The 25,317-nt window shown below is 35.9% G+C and overlaps 1 protein-coding gene across 1 annotated transcript in view; it reads left to right on the top strand.

The window, feature by feature from the left end:
* MYBL1 (MYB proto-oncogene like 1) overlaps positions 1–15,477 on the top strand; it is a 31,287-nt gene extending 15,810 nt beyond the window's left edge. The window contains exons 7-16 of the mRNA XM_081116417.1: positions 542–613; positions 1,190–1,294; positions 4,564–4,797; positions 5,784–6,152; positions 8,252–8,394; positions 8,827–8,941; positions 9,766–9,882; positions 9,971–10,075; positions 10,510–10,689; positions 12,888–15,477. Of these exons, the coding sequence (XP_080972543.1) occupies positions 542–613; positions 1,190–1,294; positions 4,564–4,797; positions 5,784–6,152; positions 8,252–8,394; positions 8,827–8,941; positions 9,766–9,882; positions 9,971–10,075; positions 10,510–10,689; positions 12,888–13,016 (1,569 nt within the window). The 3' untranslated portion in view covers positions 13,017–15,477. The remainder of the gene's footprint in view (positions 1–541; positions 614–1,189; positions 1,295–4,563; positions 4,798–5,783; positions 6,153–8,251; positions 8,395–8,826; positions 8,942–9,765; positions 9,883–9,970; positions 10,076–10,509; positions 10,690–12,887) is intronic.
* The last annotated feature ends 9,840 nt before the right edge of the window (positions 15,478–25,317 follow it).

The raw sequence follows: 25,317 nt of genomic DNA, 5'->3' as shown, positions 1-25,317 counted from the left end.
AGCAGAATAATCCTTAATCTATTATCAGAGTATTAAAAAGTACATGAGTGATTCTGATTTTTTTCCCTAAGACAAGCAATAGAAGAAGCCTCTGTTTTCATATTTTTTACCCAGAGGTTGCCATGGGGTGATGGTAGGAATAGGAGATATAAAAGTTGAAAAGTTGGCTTTAGTCTCCATCTCTGCGAGTGCTTCATATAAGGACTAACCCCTTCCTCTGAACAATAGGGATACGATTACTTTGCCTTCCCCAGGAAATAGAGCAGTCCTAATAGCAGACTTAAAAAATATTTGGATATTGTAGTTAATAGAGTGATAGGCTGTAAATCTAGGCCAAGTAATGCTCACATTTCATCTAGAAGATAGGCCTTTCCTAAGTGTTAAGACTTCATTAGTAGACCCTAAGAACAGAGATGTAGTTACTGGATAAGGAACTGTTGTTGGTAGGAACATTCAAAGTTAGCAGAGATATTTTTTTTAACGTTGCTATTTTATCAAGATTTGTCTCAGATTTTAAAGTGTTGATTTAATTACTTTCTAGATCCCAGGCTATCAGTATGTGTCACCTGAAGGCAATTGTATAGAACATGTTCAGACTTCTGCCTTTATTCAGGTAACTTTTTATTTATAATAAAGGAAACACTTTAAAATATATTTTTGAAAGTCTAGTAGTGCCTATTTCCAAAATTAGGACTGAAACAATACTATCTGTCCTATTTACTTTGGGTATTATAACATTAAAGGAGAAGGTTTGTTAAGTGGTTTTGAGAAACATAAACTGTACAGATGTAAAGTGATTGACACCAGTAAGGTGGTTCTTTTATTTTCCAACTTCATTTATTCAGGTTGTGAATGGACATATTTTTGCTAAACTGGTTAAAAAGATGTATTAAGAGTCAATAAATGAAAACATATTCCAGACATAAATTTTTAAATTGATATAGATGATGCATTATACATTTTTTATGCATTTAAATTTCCCAAATCTTTTCTGTTGAATTGTAAATATTTATCATCACTTCTTTAGAGAGCAGAGGGATTGTGATACTGGCTTTTTGGGATTTAGTAGTATTCAACTTTAGAGAAATAGATTTTGTGTTGTGTAGAAGAAAATAAAAATTAGAACACTAATAATAATAAAGCAATTATGTAAGTAGCCTGTTTTCTCTTTTTTTTTAACTTATTTTAGCAACCCTTTGTTGATGAAGATCCTGATAAGGAAAAAAAAATAAAGGAACTTGAGTTGCTTCTTATGTCAGCTGAGAATGAAGTTAGAAGAAAGCGAGTTCCATCGGTAAGAAATTAGGTTTTTAGATTTTATTGTTAGAATCTTTTGTATGCTTTTATAGTTTTCATCAGCATAACTTTCGTATGTCAAGAAGTGGAAAGCATATTCAGTACTACCTCAGATTTTAACATAGACTAAGAATAGTCTTTCTAATTTGCAACTTTGAGGTTGCCTGATTTTGATATGCATCTCCTGGAGCATATTTTACAGTGTTCAGTATTTAACATGATTCTTGAGTCATAAATGTCAAGCAGACTTAAGGTATGATCTTTGATATATATTGTGGAAATGATGTGTGGTTTAGATTAGGCTTTGGTTTTATTTTAGACATTCCATGTAATTATGGCTTTAATTGAAAAAAAAAAAAGCTTGAAAAATAATTAAATAGATATGTAGAGATTTTTGTGCTCCAAAATTACTTTTATTCTGTCTTTGAATTTTTTTTTCTATTTACTATATTTAGAATTGAATTCAGTAAATTGGAAAAAATAATAACATTAAAAATATGGAGAAAAGGAACATTGAGACTTTATGCTCTCTAAAGAAATTTTTATATGGATATTGGGTTTTGGTTACCAGGTGTGAGAACTATTAATCTGAGATTTGGTTAATGAGAACAACTAGGAGTATTAAGTTAGAATAAAGGTAATAATTTTAGCAAAGTTAAACAGGCTATGCTAGATGGATTAAGAGAAAAAATAGTTTATACTTAAATACATTTAAAAATTTTAATATCCTGATACTTCTTGCATTTAAGAAAGGGTTTTACTTGGTTTGGTGCTAAATTAGGGAACAGTACTTTTAGAGGAACTGGGAACTAATACAAAATTACTAAATAAAATAACCTGAAATCTTGAAATAGTTGGTGATGTCTTTATGACATTTAAAAGAGAATTAATAAAAATGACATTTGTTAACATAGTAGACGGGATATATACCATAGGAACAATAGTTTTTATTTTGAAACTGCAAAAACCATGGGAAAATAAGAAAACCTTAAGAATACTTATCTTAAAGTTAATTTTGGTTTTATTAAGAGGCTACAAATAAATAGTTAAGGTTAAAGAGTCACATTTGTAGGTAATTATATCATGTTTAAACCATTTTTAAAATTTTTTAACAGGAAAATATAGCTAAAAGAATTGGCATTTTGCATTAAAAGGGAGAGGGTATTAGTATTATTATTTTAGAATTTGCTATCTATCATCCACTCTTAATAAAGAGCTGATTGAATAAGGGAATTGGAGATTGTAAATTCTAAAGCAGGTGTGGGGAACGTCCGGCCTACAGGCTATATATATAGCCCGTGAAATCATTTGGCCTGGCCCTTCCAAGGCAACCGCAGGCGGGATTCGAAACTCAATAAATCTGGGAGCTTTTTTCATAACTAATTTTTAAATTGATAATTTTGTATGGCTCGGGAATGATGTTATAAATATCCAAATGGCCCTTGACAGAAAAAAGGTTCCCCAGTCCTGTTCTAAAGGGAAGTTGCTGCACCCAGCAGAAGAGACTCTGTACACATATAAAGTATTTTTAAAATTGTGTGATAATAATGGCTACCATTTTACTGAGGGCCCATTATAGATGTGTTATGTGAATTTTTGGTAATCCTTATATTAACTCTGTGCAGTAGGTGGTTTGTTGTGTGGGGTTCAGAGTCAGGTGTGCATGACTGCAACCCTAGGGTTTTTCCAGTTGAGCCCAGTGAGCTCTGTTTTTGAATCTTTTTCTTACCTACAAACTCAATTGAAATGTGTATGGCTTCAAAGCTCTCTTCAGAAAGTGGTTGTAAGCTCTGTGCTAATGAAATAAAATTGCTTTAATTTCTTGTATTTTTTAGGAAACTTTAAAACGGATGGAACTTGTTTTGCAGTGGTGTTGAAAACTTGTTTTCCACGTTACTTGAGACTTAACATTTTGTTATCGTGACTCTGTAGCACATTCTAGCAAATTTATTTTGACTAGTAATAGGTACCATTTATTGAGTGCTTCCTATGGACTTGGGCAATGTCCTCTCTAAAATATGGTAGTTACTAGCCACATTTAATTTTAAATACATTTAAATTTAGCTCCTTGGTTGTACTAGCCACATTTTGATTGCTTATATGGTTAATTGCTTCTATACTGAGCAGCTTTAGATGTAGAACATTTTTATCACCTAAGAAACTTTTATTGGACAGTGCAATACACTTTACATATTGTTCCTTTTCCTTTTTCTCCAGTATAATTAACGTATAGTGCTGTATAAGTTTAAGGTGTATAGCATAATGACTTGACTTACATATGTTGTGAAATGATTACCACTTAAGTTTACTTACCATCTATCATCTCATATAGGTGCAAAAATAAAGGTTTTTTCTTGTGATAAGAACTCTTAGGCTGTACTCTCTTAACAACTTCCAAATTACATATTGTTTCTTAATCATGACTTTTCAAGGTCTCTTTTCTTATTTTTTATTATGAGACACTAGGAAACTAGGCTGAAAAGATAAGTCAGTTGCCCAGTGTACATCACTAGAGAGAGAAAGAAAAATGACAGTTCCTGACCTCAAAGGATTTACTCTGCAGTGGGAACAGAGACAGGAAACAGTATATTGTGTGATAAAATAAGTCATAAAGTTTTACAGGAGCACATAGGAGAGGTGTCTAATTGACAGGTAGTCAGGGAAGGGTTCCTGGAAGAAATTCTATTTGAGCTGTCTTGAAAGATAGTATATTAGCAAAGTAAATGAACTAGGTCATTATCATAAATGGAACATAGGTGAAAGAATAGTCAGATGGAATACTTTCCAATGTTTGCACTTTATCTTAAACGAGGAATAGGAGTTTTCCCTGGTCAGTAGGTTGGACAGCATTCTAGATAAAGGGAGCAGTGGTATGTGCAAAGGCACTCCAGGGTAAAAGACTAACTCATTGGGGAATCACAAAGTACTATAGTTGAGTTTTCCCTGGGAGGGGGAAGTGTCAGGAGATGAAGTTTGAAAGATAGAGGCCAGATTCTAGAAATTTGGACTTTATGTTGTATGTACATGCTTGTTTTATGTCACCAAGATTTTATAAATTTAAAACAAATTTAGTTAGAAAAAATAAACGGAGTTAAGATATGAAGTTTAATGAAAAATTTTTATATCAATTTTGAGGAAAGTATATTTGCTACTGTATTTTTAGCTGAAATGTTGTGAATTATGTTGTTCTAGAAAAAAACTCTCACTTAAAATACAAATTTATGTTTAGGTTGGCAAATAATATTAACATTTCTTTTGTGCTTTTAGCAGCCTGGAAGCTTTTCTAGCTGGTCTGGTAGTTTCCTCATGGATGATAGCACGTCCAATACTCTAAATAGCCTCGAGGAGCACACTAATGAGATATACAGTATGGATGAAAATCAGACTATGACTGCTCAGCAGAATTCACCCACAAAGTTCCTGGCTGTAGAGGCAAATGCTGTGCTGTCCTCTCTACAGACCATCCCAGAATTTGCAGAGACTCTGGAACTTATTGAATCTGTAAGTTTGAAATTGTGAGATTATCAAAAGCTCAATTTTAGTTACATCATTTCATGTTTAGAAATTCAGTTTGATGGACACTGACCAGTTTTATGTGAAGCATTACTTAATTTCACTCTGATATTGTATAGAATTTTTAAAATTTTAAAATGTAACAATTCATTCTTTGTTATACAAGTTGTACAAATATATTATAGATAGTTGGGAACTAGAGAAAACTGTAAGGAAGAAAATTAAAATTTTCCATAAACCAAGAATTAATAATTTGAGGTATTTCCTTTCAGATGTGTTCTATACATATACAACATACATATTCATATATTTTTAAAGCCAAAGATACACTTACGTATTATGTTTGTGGATTTCCCCCCCATATTATATCATGAGCATGTCCCTGTTTTCTTACTGGTTTTTAAAACTTGAATTTTAATGACTTCATAGTATTCTATCATATGAATGTAACAAAATTTATTTACCCAATGTACTATTATAATTGGACATTTAGGTGGTATCCAGTTTTTCAGTATTATGTAAAACTTTGTGTAAAATCATGATTATGTCCTTAGGTTAAATTGACTTTCTGGATCAAAGTGGTATGACCATTTTGAAGATGTCCCCTACACAATCTCAAATGATAATGTAGAATTTGATAGTATTTTTCTGATGTGGAATAGAGTGTGAAGTTTTATGGTGAATTGCATGCTTTGATAATTTAAAAGAATTTGTTCCTTTATTTAAAATACTTTCACAATAAGCTTCAGCTACTGAATTAGATGGAATATTATTTTGAGATATTCCAAATTGGAGTCATAGTAAAACTGTAATCTGTTCCTCTCAAATGCTTTTGCTTAAAAAAAGATGAACAAGGAAAGGAAATATTTCTACTGATAAAAATGAGTAGCTAATTAACTGTGGAAATCATCCCAAGTTCAAGATCAGATTTAACTAGGTTATAGCATTAACTTAAAGAATTTAATTTATTGCAGGATCCTGTAGCATGGAGTGATGTTACCAGTTTTGATCTTACTGATGCTGCTGCTTCTCCTGTCAAGTCCACTCCGGTTAAACTAATGCGAATCCAACACAATGAAGGCGCCATGGAATGTCAATTTAACGTCAGCCTTGTACTTGAAGGGAAAAAAACTAGTTGTAATGGTGCAGACAGTGAGGCTGTTCCTTTAACATCCCCGAATGTGGCCAAGTTTAGTACTCCACCAACCATTCTCAGAAAGAAGAGAAGAACACGAGTGGGCCAGTCCCCAGGCAGTGAACTTAGTGATGGCACGTTCAATGATGGCAGTAATACAGCATTAAAACACACACCAGTGAAAACACTACCATTTTCTCCTTCACAGGTAGTAGTGTTTCTGCTTTTCTTTCCAAATGTTGATAAGCTAGATAAATTACATCTTTAATATCCTTGCTAGCAGTTCATTGCTGTGATATCATATCAAAATGGATAATGTACTTAAATGTATACATGAGCATGCTAAGCTCTGATAAATCAGGAGGTATCTCACAAAGTGTAGTAGCATTAGAGTGTCTTACAATTTTTAGAGCTAAAAGGGATGTTTTAGATACGTAGTTCCATTTCTTTAATAGGTCTCATCAGGAAATAGGCCCAGAAAGGTAAAATGATTTGTTCAGATTATTCAGTGGCGGAGCTGAGACTGATACCAAGTATTCTAACTCTTCAACAGGTATCAGGTATATCTATCCATAGACAGTTACTTACTGTAAGAATCTCATGTGTCAGAAGATTTCCTAGGGATGCCAGGAACTAACTGCTTTTTCCTATAGTTATGTCCCCAGGCAGCAGATATTTATATTAGGGCAAACTGTACCTCTCTCTCTTAATGGACACTGTGTTAGGCTGTATGCTAAACACTTTTAGTGCAGCATCTCAGTTAAACCTCTTTTGGAAATCCTTAGGGGGTAGGTGGAGTGAAATTCAGACGCTAAGCAAGTTGTTCAAGGTCAGTTAGTAAGAGATGGAGCTCGTGTTTCCTGAAAGTGCCCTGACAGATTTAAATGTTTTATGGGAGCCCTGGCCAGTGTTTCCCAGTGGTTAGAGTGTTGCCCCAAGGACCAAAGGGTCTCGGGTTCAATTTCTGGTCCAGGGCACGTACCTGGGTTGTGGATTTGCTCCCCAGCCCTGTGGGAGGCAGCCAGTCAATGTGTCTCTCACATTAGCATCTCTCTCTCTCTGCTCCTCCCTCCCTTCCACTCTGAAAAGCAATGAAACAGATATCCTCAGGTGAGGATTAGCAAGCAAACAAAAACAGTTTTATGGGAGAAGAAGTTTAATGGTCAAATAAACTTGGAGGGTGCTGAGATATTACTGGAGGTGTTTTGATGTTAGGAAGATGAGGCGGCTCTGGCGGACACAATTACTGTGTTTTCTGAAAATTGTGCCTTCTCCTTTTTCAGGGGTGTCATTTATATAGACTACAATGTGAATAGTGTGACCCCCACCCCAGCCCTCAAAGTTACAAAGCTCCTAGAGGAAGGTAAAATGGGCTTGGGCACACTAGCAATTTTCTATTTTTGGAGTTTTGCACACTAGCAATTTTTGTTGAAGTGTAAATTCTAAGGTGGAAAGTGGCTGAGAAGATGAGGCATGATTATGAAGACCTTATGCCTAATGGCAGAGAGTTTGGATTTTATCCTGTAGTTGATGGGCGTCACTGTAGCGTTTTAAGAGGGTTTGACTGCTAATCTCAGGGTTAAGTATTTTGCAAATATTAGGGTCCAAAAGTGATAATACTAGAATTCATTCCATTCCGATTATAAATAGCTATATGACAATTTCCACTTCTTTCTACCACTGCTTCTAATCTATTGGCTACAAAAAATAGTATTTCACAGTTGTATGTAAGTTAAGATCCAGTGAGTAAAGTGTGTCATTTGGAAAATAGACTGTGCTACCAATTTTGGCTGCTTGGAGGTTCTGAGCTGTGTTGGAAAGAGGCAAATTTGCAAGATAGCTGTATTTCTCAGCAGCAAAGCATTCTGAATTCAAAGTATTCTCATAGGAAAGGACGTTTAAGGTCATTTGTTAATAAACTAATAAAACTTTTTTTTCAGCTACACTGTTGTACAAAACTTAAATTTAACACCAACTATTTATGGTTTCTAGATTCCTATCTGATAATATACCATTAAAAAATTTTTGTACTATTTTGTAACTTTTGAATATTTGTTAAACAACTATTTCTTGAATGCTTATGATGTGCTAAACACTGTTCTAATTGTTGGGGAGGCAGTGATGAACAAAACGAAAATCCTTGCCCTCCTGGAGCTTAATTTTCATGGAGTGGAACGTAAATGTGGTTTTAGTGGCAACCTTTTTCTAGGAGAAATTGGGAAATAATTTGAAAATTTTATCAGCTTAATAGTTATGCAGGGATTTTAATGTTCTAGAAATTATCTTTAAACTCTGTTCCTTTTTTAGTTTTTCAACACATGCTCTGGAAATGAACAAGTTAATATAGAAAATCCTTCATTTACATCAACCCCTATTTGTGGGCAGAAAGTTCTCATTACAACTCCTCTTCATAAGGAAACAACCCCCAAAGATCAAAAGGAAAATGTAGGGTAAGTAGGTATTAAATAATCGTAATAGAGAAAATAAGAAGCACAATTTCAAGAGTAGATAAGCTTTTTATCCATTTATGCATATATCATACTTCCTATCCATATGGAACTTAGAATTGGGAAAAAAATCATAACCTTATATTTTATCCCTAGGAGACCAGAAACCAGCTAAATGCAGTGTAGAACTTTGTACTCAAGCAAACAACATTTTTACTGCTTTTTTCTACATTAGTTCTATTTTCTATTTAAAGACAATTAATTGGAATAAGAATTAGTTTAAGGAGGCATACTTTACAATAGTCCTGTAATGTTTAAATAAAGCATGTGTATATATGCAAGATAAATTTAGTGTGTGCTTTTTATCATGACTGCCTTCCTTAATTCATATGAAGTGAAATTTTGATGTAATACAAATATCTAATGATTGGATAGGTTTAGGACACCTACAATTAGAAGATCTATATTGGGTACCACACCAAGAACGCCTACTCCTTTTAAGAATGCGCTAGCTGCTCAGGAGAAAAAATATGGACCCCTTAAAATTGTGGTATGTATATTTTTTTAAGAATTTTCCTAATTTTAATAAAAACACCAAGTTTTATTTTTATCCTTGATCTTTAACATTTTTAAAACAGCTGTTCACTGAAACTGATAAAAATTTTATCCCTTGACTTATAAGTTTGAATTTGTGTTAATCTTTTTTTTTGACTTGTAAATAAATCTTTGCTTGGCTATTTTGAATTTTTACTTTCTTTATACTATATCATCTAGAGAGAGCAAATCAAGTGTTAGCAGAGCTCTTTTCTTAACACTAAAACCAACCTTTTAGTTGTTTGAATAGTGGTTACCTGTAGTAGAATAAAATAATTTTAGTATTTTGATATACATAAGCACTTTCCTAGTAATATTTTTAAAACTAAGTGATCAGTATATCTCTTTAAGGCTCAGTTTCCTCTTCTCTTCAATGGACATCATAAAACACACCCCAGAGGGTTATTTGTGAAGATAAAAGAGATGATAGAAATAATCCAGTGGTGCTAAATTTCAAGTAGTATGTGCTTAATTAGTTGCTGCTATTAAAGTAATTTTAATAATAGTGCTAGCAACAGTAGTTCATAAATACAGATGGGAAGTATTGTCTGCCCTTTCACACATATATGTGAAAAAAGTGCCATGCTTTATTCAATGCTTGCAATGTACAATATTTTTGCCATAAAACTAATTAGTTGATTAATTTATTCAGCTTATGTGTCAAGAGGGACTAGGAGAAAAGCCACTAATGAAAAAGTATAAAAGATGAGTTTCTATATATGGGGAGAAAAAGGAATTGTTATAAAAGACTTTTTAAAAACCCTGTAAAAAACAATTTAGTCACAGCCGCTTGCCTTCTTGGAAGAAGATATTCGGGAAGTTTTAAAAGAAGAAACTGGAACAGACATATTCCTCAAAGAGGAAGATGAACCTGCTTACAAAAGCTGCAAACAAGAGGTAATCTTTTAGTATTATTGTTAATAAAAGCCTTATTATGTCCAAGTGACTTTGCCATCATGTTTGTCTTGTGCATTACTCATTCTAGCATACTGCTTCTGTGAAGAAAGTGAGAAAGTCACTAGTTTTAGATAATTGGGAAAAAGAAGAACCAGGTACTCAACTATTGACTGAAGACATCCCAGACACACAGGTTTGTGAAGCATTTTTAAAAAATGGATGCTTTAACGACTAGTGGTTCTTGTTTCTTACTCATTGTGTGGTCAGTTCACTAGAGATTCATATACAGTTTCCTTTAGTAGTATTCTGTTTAATTCAGAAAGAAACATTTAACTGTAGAGAATATTTTATTTCCTTGCTTTCATATGTTGGTTTTTTTTTTTTTTAGAGGAGTTGGGTCTCTTATGTCTGATGTCAAAAAGTGGTAGTTCTTAAAACTTTAAATTTCAGTATTTATCTTTGGTTCATTTCTGAAATGTTTAATTTTACGTTACTAGAAATTTCATTGGAGCCAAAAGCTGTCTTGGAGGGAGATGAACAGGGCTTCCACTACCTTTGCTCAGTAGTCCCTCTGTTTGTTACTGTTTTTGAATTAGTTATTTTATTTTCCTCCTTTTTCTCTCTCAGTCAGAAAATATATTTACAACATCTTTATTAATGATACCGTTACTGGAAATACATGACAATAGGTGCAACTCGACTCCTGAAAAACAAGATATAAATTCAACCAACAAAACATATACACTTAATAAAAAGAAGCCAAACCCTAACACTTCGAAAGTTATCACATTGGAAAAGAACCTTCAGGTATGAATTTATAAGTTTCTTTTGGTGATTTTTGTTGTTTACTCAGTTATCACTTTGGATCCCACAGATTGTGCTTTTTCTTTTTAAATTTGACATTGACTATAACAGTAACTAAACATTGATTATGATTTTGTCACTCAAACTAGTCTTGGGGTTTTGAAGGACTCATTTATCGGGGTACATATAAAACAAATAGTTGGAGTTACAGCCAGAGACTCGTCTGGTGATTTCCTAAGCACTATTTCCTCCCTCCCTGCCTCCCTCCCCCCCCCTTCCGTTCTTCTTATTGAATTGATTGGGGTGACATTGGTTAATAAAATTATATAGATTACAGGTGTACAATTCTGTAATACATTATCTGTGTACTGTATTGTGTGTTCCCACCTCACGTCAAGTCTCCTTTCATCACCATTATCCCCCTTTAACCTCTTCTAACTCTGCCCACCCCTTTCCCTTTGGTAATCACCACACTGTTATCTGTGTCTATGAGGTGTTTTTTTTGTTTTTTAAATTGTTTTGCTTAATCCCTTCACCTTTTTCATCCAGCCCCGAAACTCCCCTCCTCTCTACAGTTGTCAATCAGTTCTCTGTATCTATAAGCCTGTTTCTATTTCATTTGCTAGTTTATTTTGTTCATGAGTGAAATCATGTGGTACTTGTCTTTCTCTGACTGGCTCATTTCACTGAGCATAATACTCTCCAGTTCCATCCATTTAGTTGCAAAAGGTAAGATTTCTTTTTTGTTTAACAGCTGCATAGTACTCCATGGTGTAAATGTACCATAGCTTTTTTATCCACTCATCTATTGATGGACACTTAGGCTGCTTCCAAATCTTGGCTATTGTAAATAATGCTGCAATGAACATAGGGTGCATATTATTTTATTTTTAAACTAAAGATACCTTAAGTCCACTTCTGGCACCTCTTCTCCTATAACAAATAAGAATAGCCCTAGCCCTAGCTGGTTTGGCTCAGTGGCTAGAGTGTTGGCCCGCAGACTGAAGGGTCCCAGGTTCAATTTGGGTCAAAGGCATGTACCTGGGTTGCAGGCTTGATCACGTGCCCAGGCCAGGGTATGTGCGGGAAGCAACCAATCGATGTGTCTCACATCGATGTTTCTCTCTCTCTCTCTCTCTCTCTCTCTTTCCCTTCTCTTTCTGAAAAGCAATGGAAAAAATATCCTTGGGTGAGGATTTAAAAAAAAAAAAAAAAAAAAGAATAATCTTAATTGCTATCTTGTTTTAAAAGGTAAGTGGTTGGAAGCAGTTGCAGCTTGATTTTGTTGGTATAATGGTTTCCAGTGAACTTTTTGGCTCAAAAGTTATAAAATAAAATCCCCTCTTCCCCCCGTTGCTATGCAGCCATTATGTAGTTGCAAATGAAGGCTGGAAACTTCTTACTATGTTATATGAAGAATTCAACCCAGAGGATTTGAGAGTTCATTGAGGAGGAAGTTTTTCTTTACACCACAATGATTGCAGCACTAGCATTCCTGACATTTACGTATCTTTGGCAATCAAATATGGCCACCTTACCTCTGTCTTGAGCCACTGCTCTTTAAAGAGCCTTGTAACATGTTCTCTTAACCCATTTAAAATGATTTGATATCCAAGTGTTTAACACAAAGCTTTTCAGGAAAATTTATTACATAGCAGGTCAAACCAGTAATGTAATAACCTTTATAATAAGAGCAGAAAACAAAGGAAACAAACATCAACTTGACATTGTGCTATGACTATTTCCTAATTTGCAAGAGATAAAGCAATCTCCTGGATCCTAGGTCGATGCTCAATCGCTGAGCCACGCACACCTTGCCGGGCTTTTAGCTCATTTTTTGATACTACATCATCTCACTCTTTTGTAAAATTCTGAAGCTATAGAGACTGACATTTCTTTCCATGTTAAAACTAATTTGATTTGGGTGGAGAGGGGGCAGTTGTGGGGACAAACCTTTTAAACTATAGGCCTGTAAACAATATAGATAGCTAAAAATATGACCATAAATATTTCAGTATGTATTTTTAAAACATAATGTTATTTAAAAAGAATCACAATGTCATTATCCAAATATTTTTTATAATAACTACTTATCAAATATCTAATCAATTAAAATAATTGACTTTAAAGAGTGTAATTGTGAAGTAGTATGGATAATTATTTTAGTAATTTTAACATTACTATTAACATTTCCTTCCTAGTCAAATTGTGAATGGGAAACAGTGGTCTATGGGAAGACAGAAGACCAGCTTATCATGACTGAACAAGCAAGACGATACTTGAGCACTTACACAGCTGCCAGCAGCACTTCAAGAGCTCTCATACTGTAATTGTTATTCAAGCTGATGAAATGCCCCACTCCCTTATTATAGTCTCTACTAAATTAGGTTGCAATGAAATTTGTGTCAATTAATTGTTTTTAAGGTTTTAATACAGCCCTAAAATGGTTTGCATCTTTTTTCACACTAAGCAGGCAGAAAGCTAAGCCGCTTAAGTAAGGGGTAGGCAATTTCGTAGTTTTTTAAGAGATGAGATTTTTTAAAATTATTTTTAAAGAACAAAATGGGAAAATCATATTAGGATGTTTATGGATATTCTGAAAGTAAATTCTCACACATTTTCTTCAGAAGATATATGTTGCTACTCTCTTGATGCTGCAGTTTTGTTATAGATCGGTTTATGAGTATGTGTAATTTCTGAAATTAGTCTATGTATGGGAAGCACACATGGTTTTATGAAGGTCTTTTGCCAACGTGCTGATTTACTTAGCCTACCATTTACAAAGAAGCATAATGGAAAGGAAGTTGAAGGATAGAAAGTTGCACTACTAATTTTTGGTATTTTTCAAAAACAAAATTAACTACAGTGTTAAATGTATTTATTTGAGCATAGTACTAAAAACAAAATGCATGGAAAAAGGGTTTTTTCTTTTGTAAAGAGTCAGTATTTTCTTCATAAGTCTCAGAAGATCTGAGAGTTTGTTGAATGTATTGTACAGTATGTAGGAGCAGGAAAACTTTGTAAATTGGAAAGAAGCCTGTTTTTATAATTTATTTTTCATTTTTAAAGCTTAAATGTAGATATTTATATCTATACAGGGTGTCTAGAAGCCAGTGTTGTTTCCTGTTGTTACAGCTAACATAAGAACAATTTTGACTTTTAAGCATGAAACAGTAGTAAGTTATAGCTGCAAACAATACAATATACTGTATGTCACATCTACCTAAATATTGCACTATGCCCTTTAAATCATGTTGGTTACAAAATAGTTCTAAAAATGTACTAAATAATAATTTAATATTTTCTTTTTAAATTATATGGGGGGTCATATAAATTAATCTGGTAATTTGTATATGTGTTGGAAATTTTTGCATTTTGTTTAAAAAATAATATGGTACTTTGGTCCCTAAAAACAGTCTGCACTTAGAAGTTTATTATATTTACTCTATGTTTCAGAAATAGAGAACATTATCTTTTATTTATAAAAATACTTTGTCCTTTTTAAAAATGTTTTGTGTTTCTCTACAGGTTACAACAGTTGCTTCAGTTGCCTGTTTTAGGTGTTTGCACTTACTTTATTTCTTCTTGAAAGAATGTCTTTATTTGCTTTTGTGTAGAGATTTTATGTAATTTTTTTGAGACATATAATGGTGTGCTGTCAACTTAAACACTGACAGGTAAATAGAATTGTACACTGTAGTTTTAATTTTTATTTATAACTGACACACTCTCTCCCTCTCCGCCCCTGAAGTATGCTGCTATGAGAGAAGGAAAGAGCGACCACCACTTGCACTTGTGTGAAGAGAAAAAGCAAATGATGGCAGATTCTCAAGTTAACTTAATGGAATCAACCGTTACCAGGCAGATTCTTGCAAATACCAAAATACTATGGCCTTAAGACAAAAACAGCCTAAGATTTTCTGATGTCTTTATGTTAATAGAAATGGAAATACCAAGTATTTTAATGCCTAGCTCTTGAACAAGCAGTAGACCTAATAGGGTTTTAAGCTATTTAAATCCACTAACTTGTTTTTGCATCCTAGATGTAGTGAGAAGTGAAGAAAATGTCTGGTACTAAGATTATGCCTTGTTGATAACAAATAGATGGACCAATTGGAATCTTCTTAGCATGTTTGTTAAGTATGTTGATTGCTTCCTAATTAGTGAACTTCTTACAGAAATTTCACTTTGTAAAACCAATGATTGTAGCAAAATCATACTGGATCATTTCAATTTTAGTTGTCTTGAACTAAGCACATAATGGTTCATTTTTTGTTTTCTGTTTTTAATTTTTTAATTTATATAGCCCTTGGATATACATAGTCTCCAATCACCAAAGTATAATATCTTGAGAGAGCTATAAATTTTAAAGCATAATTTTTCTTGAGCATTAAATTATCCCAAAGGTAATATATTGCAGAGAAGCCTGGGATTATTGGACATAGTACCTATTTGGGTTGGTATTGGTTGAATCCTTCAGTTAACTGCTTAGTTGCTTTTTGTAAGAACTTTTTAAATCTTAAGCATGTCAGGCATCTTAAGTCACCTTTATACTGTTGTGTTCATTTAAGTTTCAGTATGTTATAAAAATGCCAGACATACATGTAGCAGCCATACTTGCATGGAAACTGAGTACACATATATAATACTGCATTTTGTTGTAAGATTTTCATATTAATACAGCAATTACCCTGTAAATTGAGTTTCTTGATGTGTGGGAAACCTTTCCATTGTGAGAGAATCTTGCTTACAATGTTGACTATTAACATCTGAAATAAAGCATCTGTGTACAAGCTGACTTGGCATTGCTCATTTCACGCTGGTTTTGTGTTTTATGGTGTTCATTGAACCTTAAGAACTTACACCAAGATTCTGTTCTTAGACCTCTCTTCTCCTTGAGGACTCCCTTTACAGGTGATTTTACCCACTAACACGATGTGGCATGTTGCTGTTTACTCTTGAGCCTCATTCTGAGCCATGTTTTCAGCTGCCTTTAGATATTTCCACATGACTCTGTCAGCATCTGATGCATCATGTCTTCTTTTTCTCAACTTGGACCTGCCCTTCCGATGTTCTGCCTCTTAGTGCTGTGGCCTTCCCTTCGGTCATCCCTTAGAAGTCTTCTGCCCTTCCCTCACCCCTCACATTGAAATCTGTTGTAAATTCTCAGCCTGCATAAGGCCACGGCTCTAGTTCCATTCCTTCATCTCTTCCTTGGATTATTGCACTCTGATCTCCATTCTGTAGAAATATCAAGAAACTGTTCAGGCACATCCGGGTATCACCTGGGCAAGGCCAACTGGTCCCCCAGTCAGGTCTATGCATTATTACATTGCCTAGGTGAATTCATCGCCATCTAGACTTTGTCTTTAGGCTTGTGGGCTCAGAAATCTGATGGATTCACCCACCAGAAATGACTTTACCTCTCAGTAGACTGCTTATATCAAGTGTGTTAAACTAGTGTGAAATATAACTGCAGAGAGGACGAGGCATGATCTATCCTTCAACATAAGAAAACACATATAGAAAGCACAGATCTGTCACATTTCTCCTGTTCAGAGACCGTCCATAGTTGTCTGCTGCCTAAATAATAATTCTTCACTTTCTAATCTGGACTGGCGACTTGGCTCTTCCAAGAACACTTATGTGCGTGCTCCTGTCTCCATGCCTGTGTTTGCAGTGTTCTCTCTGCACGACTGCTTTTGTCTCCCTGGCTTGTTAAAATCTTGCTCAACCTTCAAAGCACAGATCCATGAATTATTTCCTCATGATCTTTGTGTGTCCATAAAACTTTCCCACTAGACTTTGTTTTGAAAAGTAAGAATAGCTATTTGTACCTCATGGTGCTTAGAAAATCTCAGTAAGTGTTAAATTGAAGAATTTTTAAAAATTAGTCATGACTTGGAGAATATTAACTATACTTATTTTATGCAACAGATTACAAATAGCTTTGGTTTATTTGCATGAAACCGGTTTTGTTTTATAGTAAGTAAACTATTATTTTGTTAAAATCTTTTAGCTCATTTTCTAACTGTGTAATTTCCTGCTTGATTTATCCAGTTATGGAGTGAGAGGCTTGCCAGCCAATCGGAACTTTCACTGTAATATAAAACAGATGGTAGTTTTTGAGGCGGTACTTCAGTCTGTGAGAAGCAAAAATATATTTTTAAGTACCGAGGGTAAAATGAATCAAGGGGCATTCCATTGGAACATTGCATTTTCCCCTTTCTTGCTTTAATAAAAGGATACAGTCAAGAATATGTGAAATATTTCTATAGAAAACCAAAACGAAATGCACCAGGAAAGAAAGTATTTATGGCTGCCCTGTGTTGGGAAGAGAGTGTTTTTGAAAACTTTGTAGTTTTCTTGGCATTAGTACGTAACAGTGTTGAAAACAGCATAGGACGCTGTCCTTATTTCTGCTGGTCTCAGACCTGGTGTGCGTATTCCAGTTCCAAGTACAGAATGTGCCAGGTCGGAGTGGATTTTTCCGGCCAGCACAGGGAAAGAGGGAGGAAGACTGACTTTACTCTGATTTTACCACTGTAATTTTTTGCCAGCCCATAGCTCAAAAGACTGGATCAGATTCTGACATAATTTCCTAAGCCCCAACACAATTAGCACTTATTTATTCTTTAAACTAACAACCAATAATACTTAACCGAGTGCTTACAGTAGCTGGTGCTAGGTCCTGGGGATACTAAGGTAAACTGGGCACGACCCTTCCATTAAGGAAGCTGGTATTCTAGAAGGGGAGATGAGGAAGTGTGTGATAGAAATTGCATCTCTTCTCCCTTGGCTGCACGTGAGATGGATCAAGTAGCCAAGTTTTCCATTTTATTTGCAGATGCTTGTTTGAGAATAAGGGAATGGTTGGTCACTGCCTGAATAGTGTGGATTCCCCCCTCTCCCCATATACTGTGGAGAATTGGTTGGACTGGCACCACCGGGGATCTTGCACCACCAAGGAAGGTCACAGACTAAAGGTTTGAGAACAATGTAGCAGCTGCAGCCATGTACCAATCATGCACATTATTTCATTTAATCCAACAACCCTGTTAGGGAAACATTATTATAATCCACTTTTATGGATGAAAAGAAGCTTAGGTTAAGAGGTTTGTCTAAACTCACATGGTACAATGCTGAGCTGAGATTCATTCAATTGTCTGAGATTTGGGTTGAGTCTTAAATTTAAAATTAAGCATAGGACATGAAAGAGTATATCATGCATGCTTCCATTTCTCTAAAAGTGCAAAAACAGGCCAAACTAATTTATGCTATTAGAAGTGGTTGCCCTGGGTGGGAGGGTTGCTGAGAGGAGCCTTAGGGGGCGCAGAGCGCGGGTGGGTAGGCTTCTGGAATGATACAAAGCTCCGTTTCTTGCTCTAGGAGCTGATTTTATGGATGTGTGTAAGTTTGTACCAATTTAAGCTCTACAATTTTGTGCACTTCTTTGTATATATGCACATTATGCTTCAATAATACGTTCTTAAAAATTAAGCCTAGGTTGGATAGGAGAGGAAAATACAAATGCTCTGCTGAGCAAAATGCAACAAAACATTCCTTGCACTTTTCAGTCCTGTGCTTCCTTGTAAGAGTCTACGACGCTAGACTCGGAAACTTCTCACCATTATTCCCCATCATGCGTCAGGCCCGTTTCTTTTGGTAAAGTAAATTCATGATAAATTTCTACATGAAGTAAGTGAATAGTTCGTGGGCTGTATATACCAAATATATAAAATTTTATGTGTGAACTTACTCTACTCCAGTGTGTGAACTCTACTCAAACCAAACTAAATAGTCACAGTTCCCCACAAACACTCCACAATTACATCTCTGAACCTTTGCTCAGCTTCTGGCCTCCACCCCAATGTTCATGCTTTCACTCCCACCCCACTGACATCTCCATGTTCGCCAGACTACTTACTGCCAAACATTCCACAGCCTAACGTGGTCCACTAGTTCCTTTGCACCTTATGAACTGCATTTTTTTTTTAATAATGTTCAATAATCTCTGAACTTTTTATTGGCTGCCTGCCTCGCCCCACACCCAAGGGGTGCCCCACTTCTGCTGCCTTAAGGCCTAAGGACTTTGGTGTTATTGACCTCAGATGTCACTCTGTCGTCTACAGTCCTGTGGGTGGCGGTCTTTGGGATGGATTGTATGGAGTTGCTGTTGTCTAGGACATCAACTGCATTTCTTTATAATATAATGTGTTATTATCTTGTTTAGTATTGATGTTCTCTTAAGCAACATTCACTTAATTCACTCGTCTGACTGACCCACATTCTTCATTCTCAAGTTCTCTGTTCCCCCAGGGCTGGTAGACTATTCAACCTTCCCCAGTTTATCAAACACTTTCGCTTAATTAACAATGAGCACAAATAGCGTCAGGTGAAGGCTTCTACTACATTTTTTAAAGTTTAATAATACACTTTATTTAACCCAATGTGTCTGAAATACTATCACTTTAATGTTATTAATACATTCTTTGTATTTGTTTTCCATTCTAAGTCTTTGAAATCCAATGTGCATCTTACACTTACAGCCACATTTCAGGGGCTCCTTCAGTTGCCCCTAATCAGGTGAGGAGACAGGTTTTTACAGTCCTGGGTCTGTTGTTACAAATGGGCTGCCCCAGGAAAGGCGCCTGCCCCTGGGTGAGGACTCTCCTAGTAATTATATTTGAGTTCAGTTTCTTTGTGGAGTAAGAGGCAGGGTTGTCTGTTGAGAGAGAAAAGGAGGCACCGTCAGAGATCTGAGCAAAATAAAGAATTTCTGAAATAATGCTTGAGAAGAATGGGGAAAGGATTCGATCAGGGAAACATAGTAGAAATGCCAAGTGGCATTGGGGACTGGCTTTAGATTGGCGAGCAGGAGTTCAGACCCTGTGCTCAGGTCCAAAAAGGTGTTTTTGTGTTAATTCAGCCCCACTTGTTTCTTCAGCTGGGTGCATGACCACCCTGCACTGACGCATAGTGATAGACATCTGCCAACTCAATGGCATCCGTCACCTGGGCCCATGGATCCGGTACAGCAGCAGAGAGGCAGCAGACAGCATATCCATTCGCCAAAGGTGGTTCGTGGAATAAGGGGGGGTAACCTCAACAGGAAGTCACTTTGCCTCTTCAGAATTCCCATCACACTTTATCTGTCCCTCACGTGTGGTCATCGTTACTTCTGGGTTTTGTTGTAGCTTTTTTGCCTCCTTAGGTCCTCTTCTAGATTTGTAGCTCTGGGAAGATGCCAGCCCCCACTGGGCCCTCAACAAATGTTTTCTAAACGATCTGGAACGTTGTCTTCTGGTTTCTGACTCACCTACAGTGACTCATCTACACAGAATTTATTTATAGCTCAGCCAAGTGTTTGTTAGAGGAGGAGAAAGGGAGCCCGGGTCCATACCCTAGGTTCCTTATTTATTCATTCACTCAACAACATTGATCATGTCCTCCCATAAACTAGTAGGGATAGATCAAACCTGCTTTCAGTCTTATGGGATCTAATGTTTGGTGGGGAGAGAGACACACTAGACAGTGAATGCATAACCACAAACCATGAGAAGCATTCTAAAGGAAGGGAATGCCGTGTTTTATGGATATCTGCAATAAAGGGCTCCAACTAGATGGGTGGTCAGGCAGGGAAGGTTTCCCTAGGGCAATGACGCTTGAACAAACCCCTGCAGAAGGGGTCAAGAGGAAGGGAGAGAAAATATAAGAATATGAACAAAACAAGGCTAAGATTATTTATTGGCTCACTTATGCTCCCCAGGCTCTATACTGAATATACCTGTGGAGCACTGAACATAGTCTGTGCAACCCCTCAACAGGACAGGCTTTCTAGGCTTCTACTGCATCCACTGAAACAATACATTCTAAGATCAGAGGCCACAGCAGCAGGAGGTGTAGGGTATACGTCTGAACATGACCTCTGAATCTTTCAAAGTTTCAGAAGGGCAAAGAACTATGGCACCTGGTTGGGGGTGTTGGAAGGAGTGCCAGCTCTTAGGACAAGCCCTTTGACCTCCTAGTTCTCCATGACCACCTGTAGCTACTTCTGGCAGAAGCTTCCTCTACAAACGTTTATAATATGTTACTATAACAACATTGGACCTAGAAAAATCAAACCTAACACATATTATTGGGGCCTTCTCGGTTATTTTAACGGTCAAAATACTGGGTTTCCTATTATCACTAAGTCCTATCGGACTCTAGAGTTCACTGAATTCATATTTTTAAAAAACCTTAAAATGACTCGAAAGGCATGAAAAAACACTTATTAGGTAAATTCTTTCTTAAAGAGTTGAAAGTAGTCAAAAACACACAATGGAGACAAGAAAGCATCTTTAATAAATGGTGCTGGGAAAATTACAAAGCCACATGCAAAACAATGAAACTAGATTACAGCTTGTCCCCAGATACAAAAATTAATTTAAAATGGATCAAAGACCTAAATGAATCTGAAACAATAAGTTACATAGAAGAAAACATAGGTACTAAACTTATGGACTTTGGTTGTAGAGAACATTTTATGAATTTGACCCCAACGGCAAGGGAAGTAAAGGCAAAAATTAATGGGACTAATATCAAACTAAAAAGCTTTTGCATAGCAAAAGGAACTGACAACAAAGCAAAAAGGCAACCAACTGAGAGATGATATTTGCAAACAATTCCAACAAGGGGTTAATATCCAGAATAAAAAGAATTCATACAACTCAATACCAAACAAACAAACAATCCAATTAAAAATGGGCAGAAGACCTGAACAGGCACCTCACTTAAGAAGACATACAAATGGCCAACAGATATATGAAAAGATGTTCAACTTCATTAGCTATTAGGGAAATGCAAATCAAAACTACAATGAGATACCACCTCACATCTGTTAGAGTGGCTACTAAAAACAAGACAGGTAATAACAAGTGTTGGAGACGTTGTGGAGAAAAAGGAACCATCATTCACTGCTGGTGGGAACGTAAACTGGAATAGCCACTATGGAAAACAGTATGTTTCCTCAAAAAATTAAGAATACAGTTACTATATGACCCAACCATCCCTCCTCTGGGTATCTGTCCAAAAAACTCAAAAACATTAATTCCCAAAGATATATGCACCCCTATGTTCATTGCAGCATTATTCATGGTGGCCGAGACATGGAGACAACCAAAGTGTTCTCCAACAGAAGACTGGATAAAGAAGATGTGGGACATATATACATACAATGGAATACTCCTTAGCCATAAGAAAAAATGAAATGCCGCCATTTGTGACATGGATGGACCTTGAAAATATTATGCTAAGTGAAATAAGTCAGTAAGAAAAAGTTAAGAACCATATGATTTCACTCATATGTGGAATATAAAACTGAAGCTCATAGATACAGATAACAGTATGGTGGTTACCAAAGGGAAGGGGGCAGTGGGGTAGCAAAGGGTAAAGGAGGCCCAATATATGGTGATAGAAGATGATTCGACTTTAGGCGGTGGGCACACTATGCGATATACAGATCACATATCATATAATTGTACACTTGAAAACTATATGATCTTATTAACAAATGTCACCCCAATAAATTTACTAATAATAAAAAAGGAGTTTACATTGGACTATGTTCATGGATTTTCCTTAGACACTTCTAACTTCTAGGTTGGTTGGTTTCTTCCTGAAACTCCTGCTCAAGGAATATCAACTCATCTTATTCAACTCACTGTGCTCATTTACTTTGGATCATAGATGTTCAAAATAGATCTTAGATATCTCTCTGTAAAATGAAAATTATTACTATAGATATAATTATTACTATACTCTGCTGTACTACTTTTTTATTGCTGCTGTAACAAATTACCACAAGTTTAGTGGCTTGAAACAAAAATTTATTATTTTATAGTCTGGAAGTCAGTTTCAATGAGCTAAAATCAAGGTGTCAGAAGGCCTACATTCCTTCTGGAGGCTCTAGGGGAGAACCCATTTCCTGACATTTCTAGCTCCTAGCTGCCTGCAACCCTGGCTCATGGCCTCTTCTTCCATCTTCAAAACTAGGAATGGCTAGTGGAGTCTTCCTCATGCTACATTCCTCTGACATTTCTCTTTCTAGTCAAATATTCCTCTCTCTCCTTTGTGATTACATTGGACTCTCTCAGATAATCCAGACTAATCTCCCCATGTCAGGATCCTTAACTTAATCACATCTGTCAAGTTCTTTTTACCGTGTAATGTAGCATGTTTATAGGCTCTGGGGATTCACACATCAGCATCTTTGAGGGTCAGTTTTTAGGCTCCCACATTAAGCTATTATAATAGTGTGAATTATTGCTTTTGTGGCAAATATATAGTCCATGGACTAATTTTGAATAATAGAGTAAATATAACATATTAATTACATAATACTCAGAAATTGCAGTCAATGGAAAAAACAACAACTATCCAGATAGCTCTTTATAAGATGGACTTTATCGTAAATGCTCTTTTTTATTATATTATTACTCTTATTTTATTACATCATTCTTAACTTCTGTTTTTTTGTTTGTTTGTTTTTTATTTTTTAGGATGGAAGAAGCTTTCTCTACCATTCACTCATTTATCTAATAGTTATGAACCCATGTATGTGTACATGGGAAGCATTCTCCCCAGGCATAGGGTTGGGCACACTCTCCTTATTAGAAATCACCATTTATTGAGCTACACTGTTGTTACCAAAATAAGAAAAAGAAAAGAAAAAAGGAAATATCAGCTTAGCTTTGGGAAGAGCGATAAATAGTAGGGATTAGTACAAATTTTTCATGCTTTTGGACTGGGGTGTAAATAAGTAGACCAGATATCTTAAGAGAGGTAGAATCATGAAATTTACCATAGAATCAAAGCCGATAAAGCAGATAGATTTTTTTCCACTTTTATAAATTTAGTTTAAATTTGAGGTCAATTCTACCTTTTACAGACTGCACAATTATTAGACATTTACTTTTAGTATTTAAGGAAATTTGCTTATAAGTATTCAATTACCTCTAAGTATTTTAAACATATATTCTTTTTAAATATAAAAGAGAATACTATAGATTTAATAAGAGAAATCTTGGGAAGTAATAGCTGTGCCTTACCACCCACTCTTTAAATTAGTTAATTAGTTTCTTGTTTCTTCCCTCAAGCACTCAGAGGTTGTAGATGGCCCATTTTCCTTCCCCTTAGCCCCAGATCTGCTTTTGAGATGGTGCCATGCCTCCTTTTCAGGTTCATCTCTCCTACCCACCTTGCAGCTCTCCCTTCCCATTCCTTCTTCCACTACTACATAAGGTAAGGTAACTGAGCTGAGGCTGGAGTAGTTGTAACTGCAGAAGCATTTCTTTCACAAAGGCAGGACTAAAACTGAGGTTAAGTGTTTAAAATGGAATGAGACACTTGGCTTCCCTTGCCTGTTGGGGCATTAGCACCTTTCCCAGGTCGTGTATTGTTTTACAGCTACCTAATTGTTTGTGAGAGCCGGTAGGATATCAGGTAAAATGCAGCCACATGAAAATGGTCCTTGGAGGGGAATAAACTGTGAATAAAGGACTTAGGGACAACTTTCAGGAGTCACCTTCAGATTTTTCATAACATTTTGGAGAAGTCGCTGCAGACAAAGTTATCTTTGTTGGTGAGGAAGTGGTAACAGGAAATAGTTAATTGAAACTTTTGTGGGTTACTTACAAAATAAAAGGGATTGTGGTGGAGTCCCAGTGGTATGAAGGAAAGCGTTTATGTGTTGCCGAAACTGGATTTCCCTGTAGTGATTTGTAAAAGCCAAATCACTGATGAATATAGGCCACCAGAGACGCCAGCCCTGAGCAGTGTGTGACTCCAATGGGGCGTGAAACGAACACATCTCCAGGCTTTTGTCCCATAAGCAGACCAGCTTGGGCAGAAAATTCATTTGGGATTGCTGTGAATTAGAAACTACAAAGTTATGAATGGCCCGTCTGCTCACAGGCCAGAGCCGTTGAATCTCTTAGTCCCCTAACCTTTTTCTAATTGCTTCAGTGCATCCAAAAAACAAAATTTTTTTTTATTAGGTATTGTCTTCAGAAGAAATAATTAAGGGGAGGGCCCAGATAAAGTATGGCTTTACCTAATTCCTATTTTAGCTATACATTGCTTAGAGAACGGTTTGTAAAAACTAACAAAATCTACTAGTCTAAAAATCCATTAAAACTGACATAAGAAAGGAAGTCATAGATTGTATAAAAATGACAATAATCTAACCGAAAGGGAACTGGTCTGTACAAGGAGCCGGCATTGGTGTTAGGAAATAATGACAGCCTATGTGGTGCTCAATGAGTCTCATATTGGTTTCTGCGTTATTTCATTTGGTGCTCACAGCAGCCTCCTCAGGTAGCCATTATGAATCCATTTTATAGATGAGCAAACTGATCACCAGAGAAGTTATGTCACCTGCTCAAGATCATACTGGCAGAGGTGTATTTAATATAAAGCAAATGAAACTAAAACTTTGGGGACCCTACCTGCAGGGCCCCTCTGAGTTGAGAGTCATGAGGTGTGGGAGGGGAAGGGCAACCAGATTGCAATCAGGAAGCATTTCTGGTAAATTGCCTAAAGACATCTCAGAAGCAAAGCTCAAAATCTCCAGCTCTCCAGAAATGAATG

The sequence above is a fragment of the Miniopterus schreibersii genome, assembly GCF_964146895.1.
Source record: "Miniopterus schreibersii genome assembly, chromosome: 17".
In the NCBI taxonomy this organism is placed as follows: domain Eukaryota; kingdom Metazoa; phylum Chordata; class Mammalia; order Chiroptera; family Miniopteridae; genus Miniopterus; species Miniopterus schreibersii.
The sequence above is the reverse complement of the archived record's forward strand: the minus strand, read 5'-3'. Positions and strand labels throughout refer to the sequence as shown.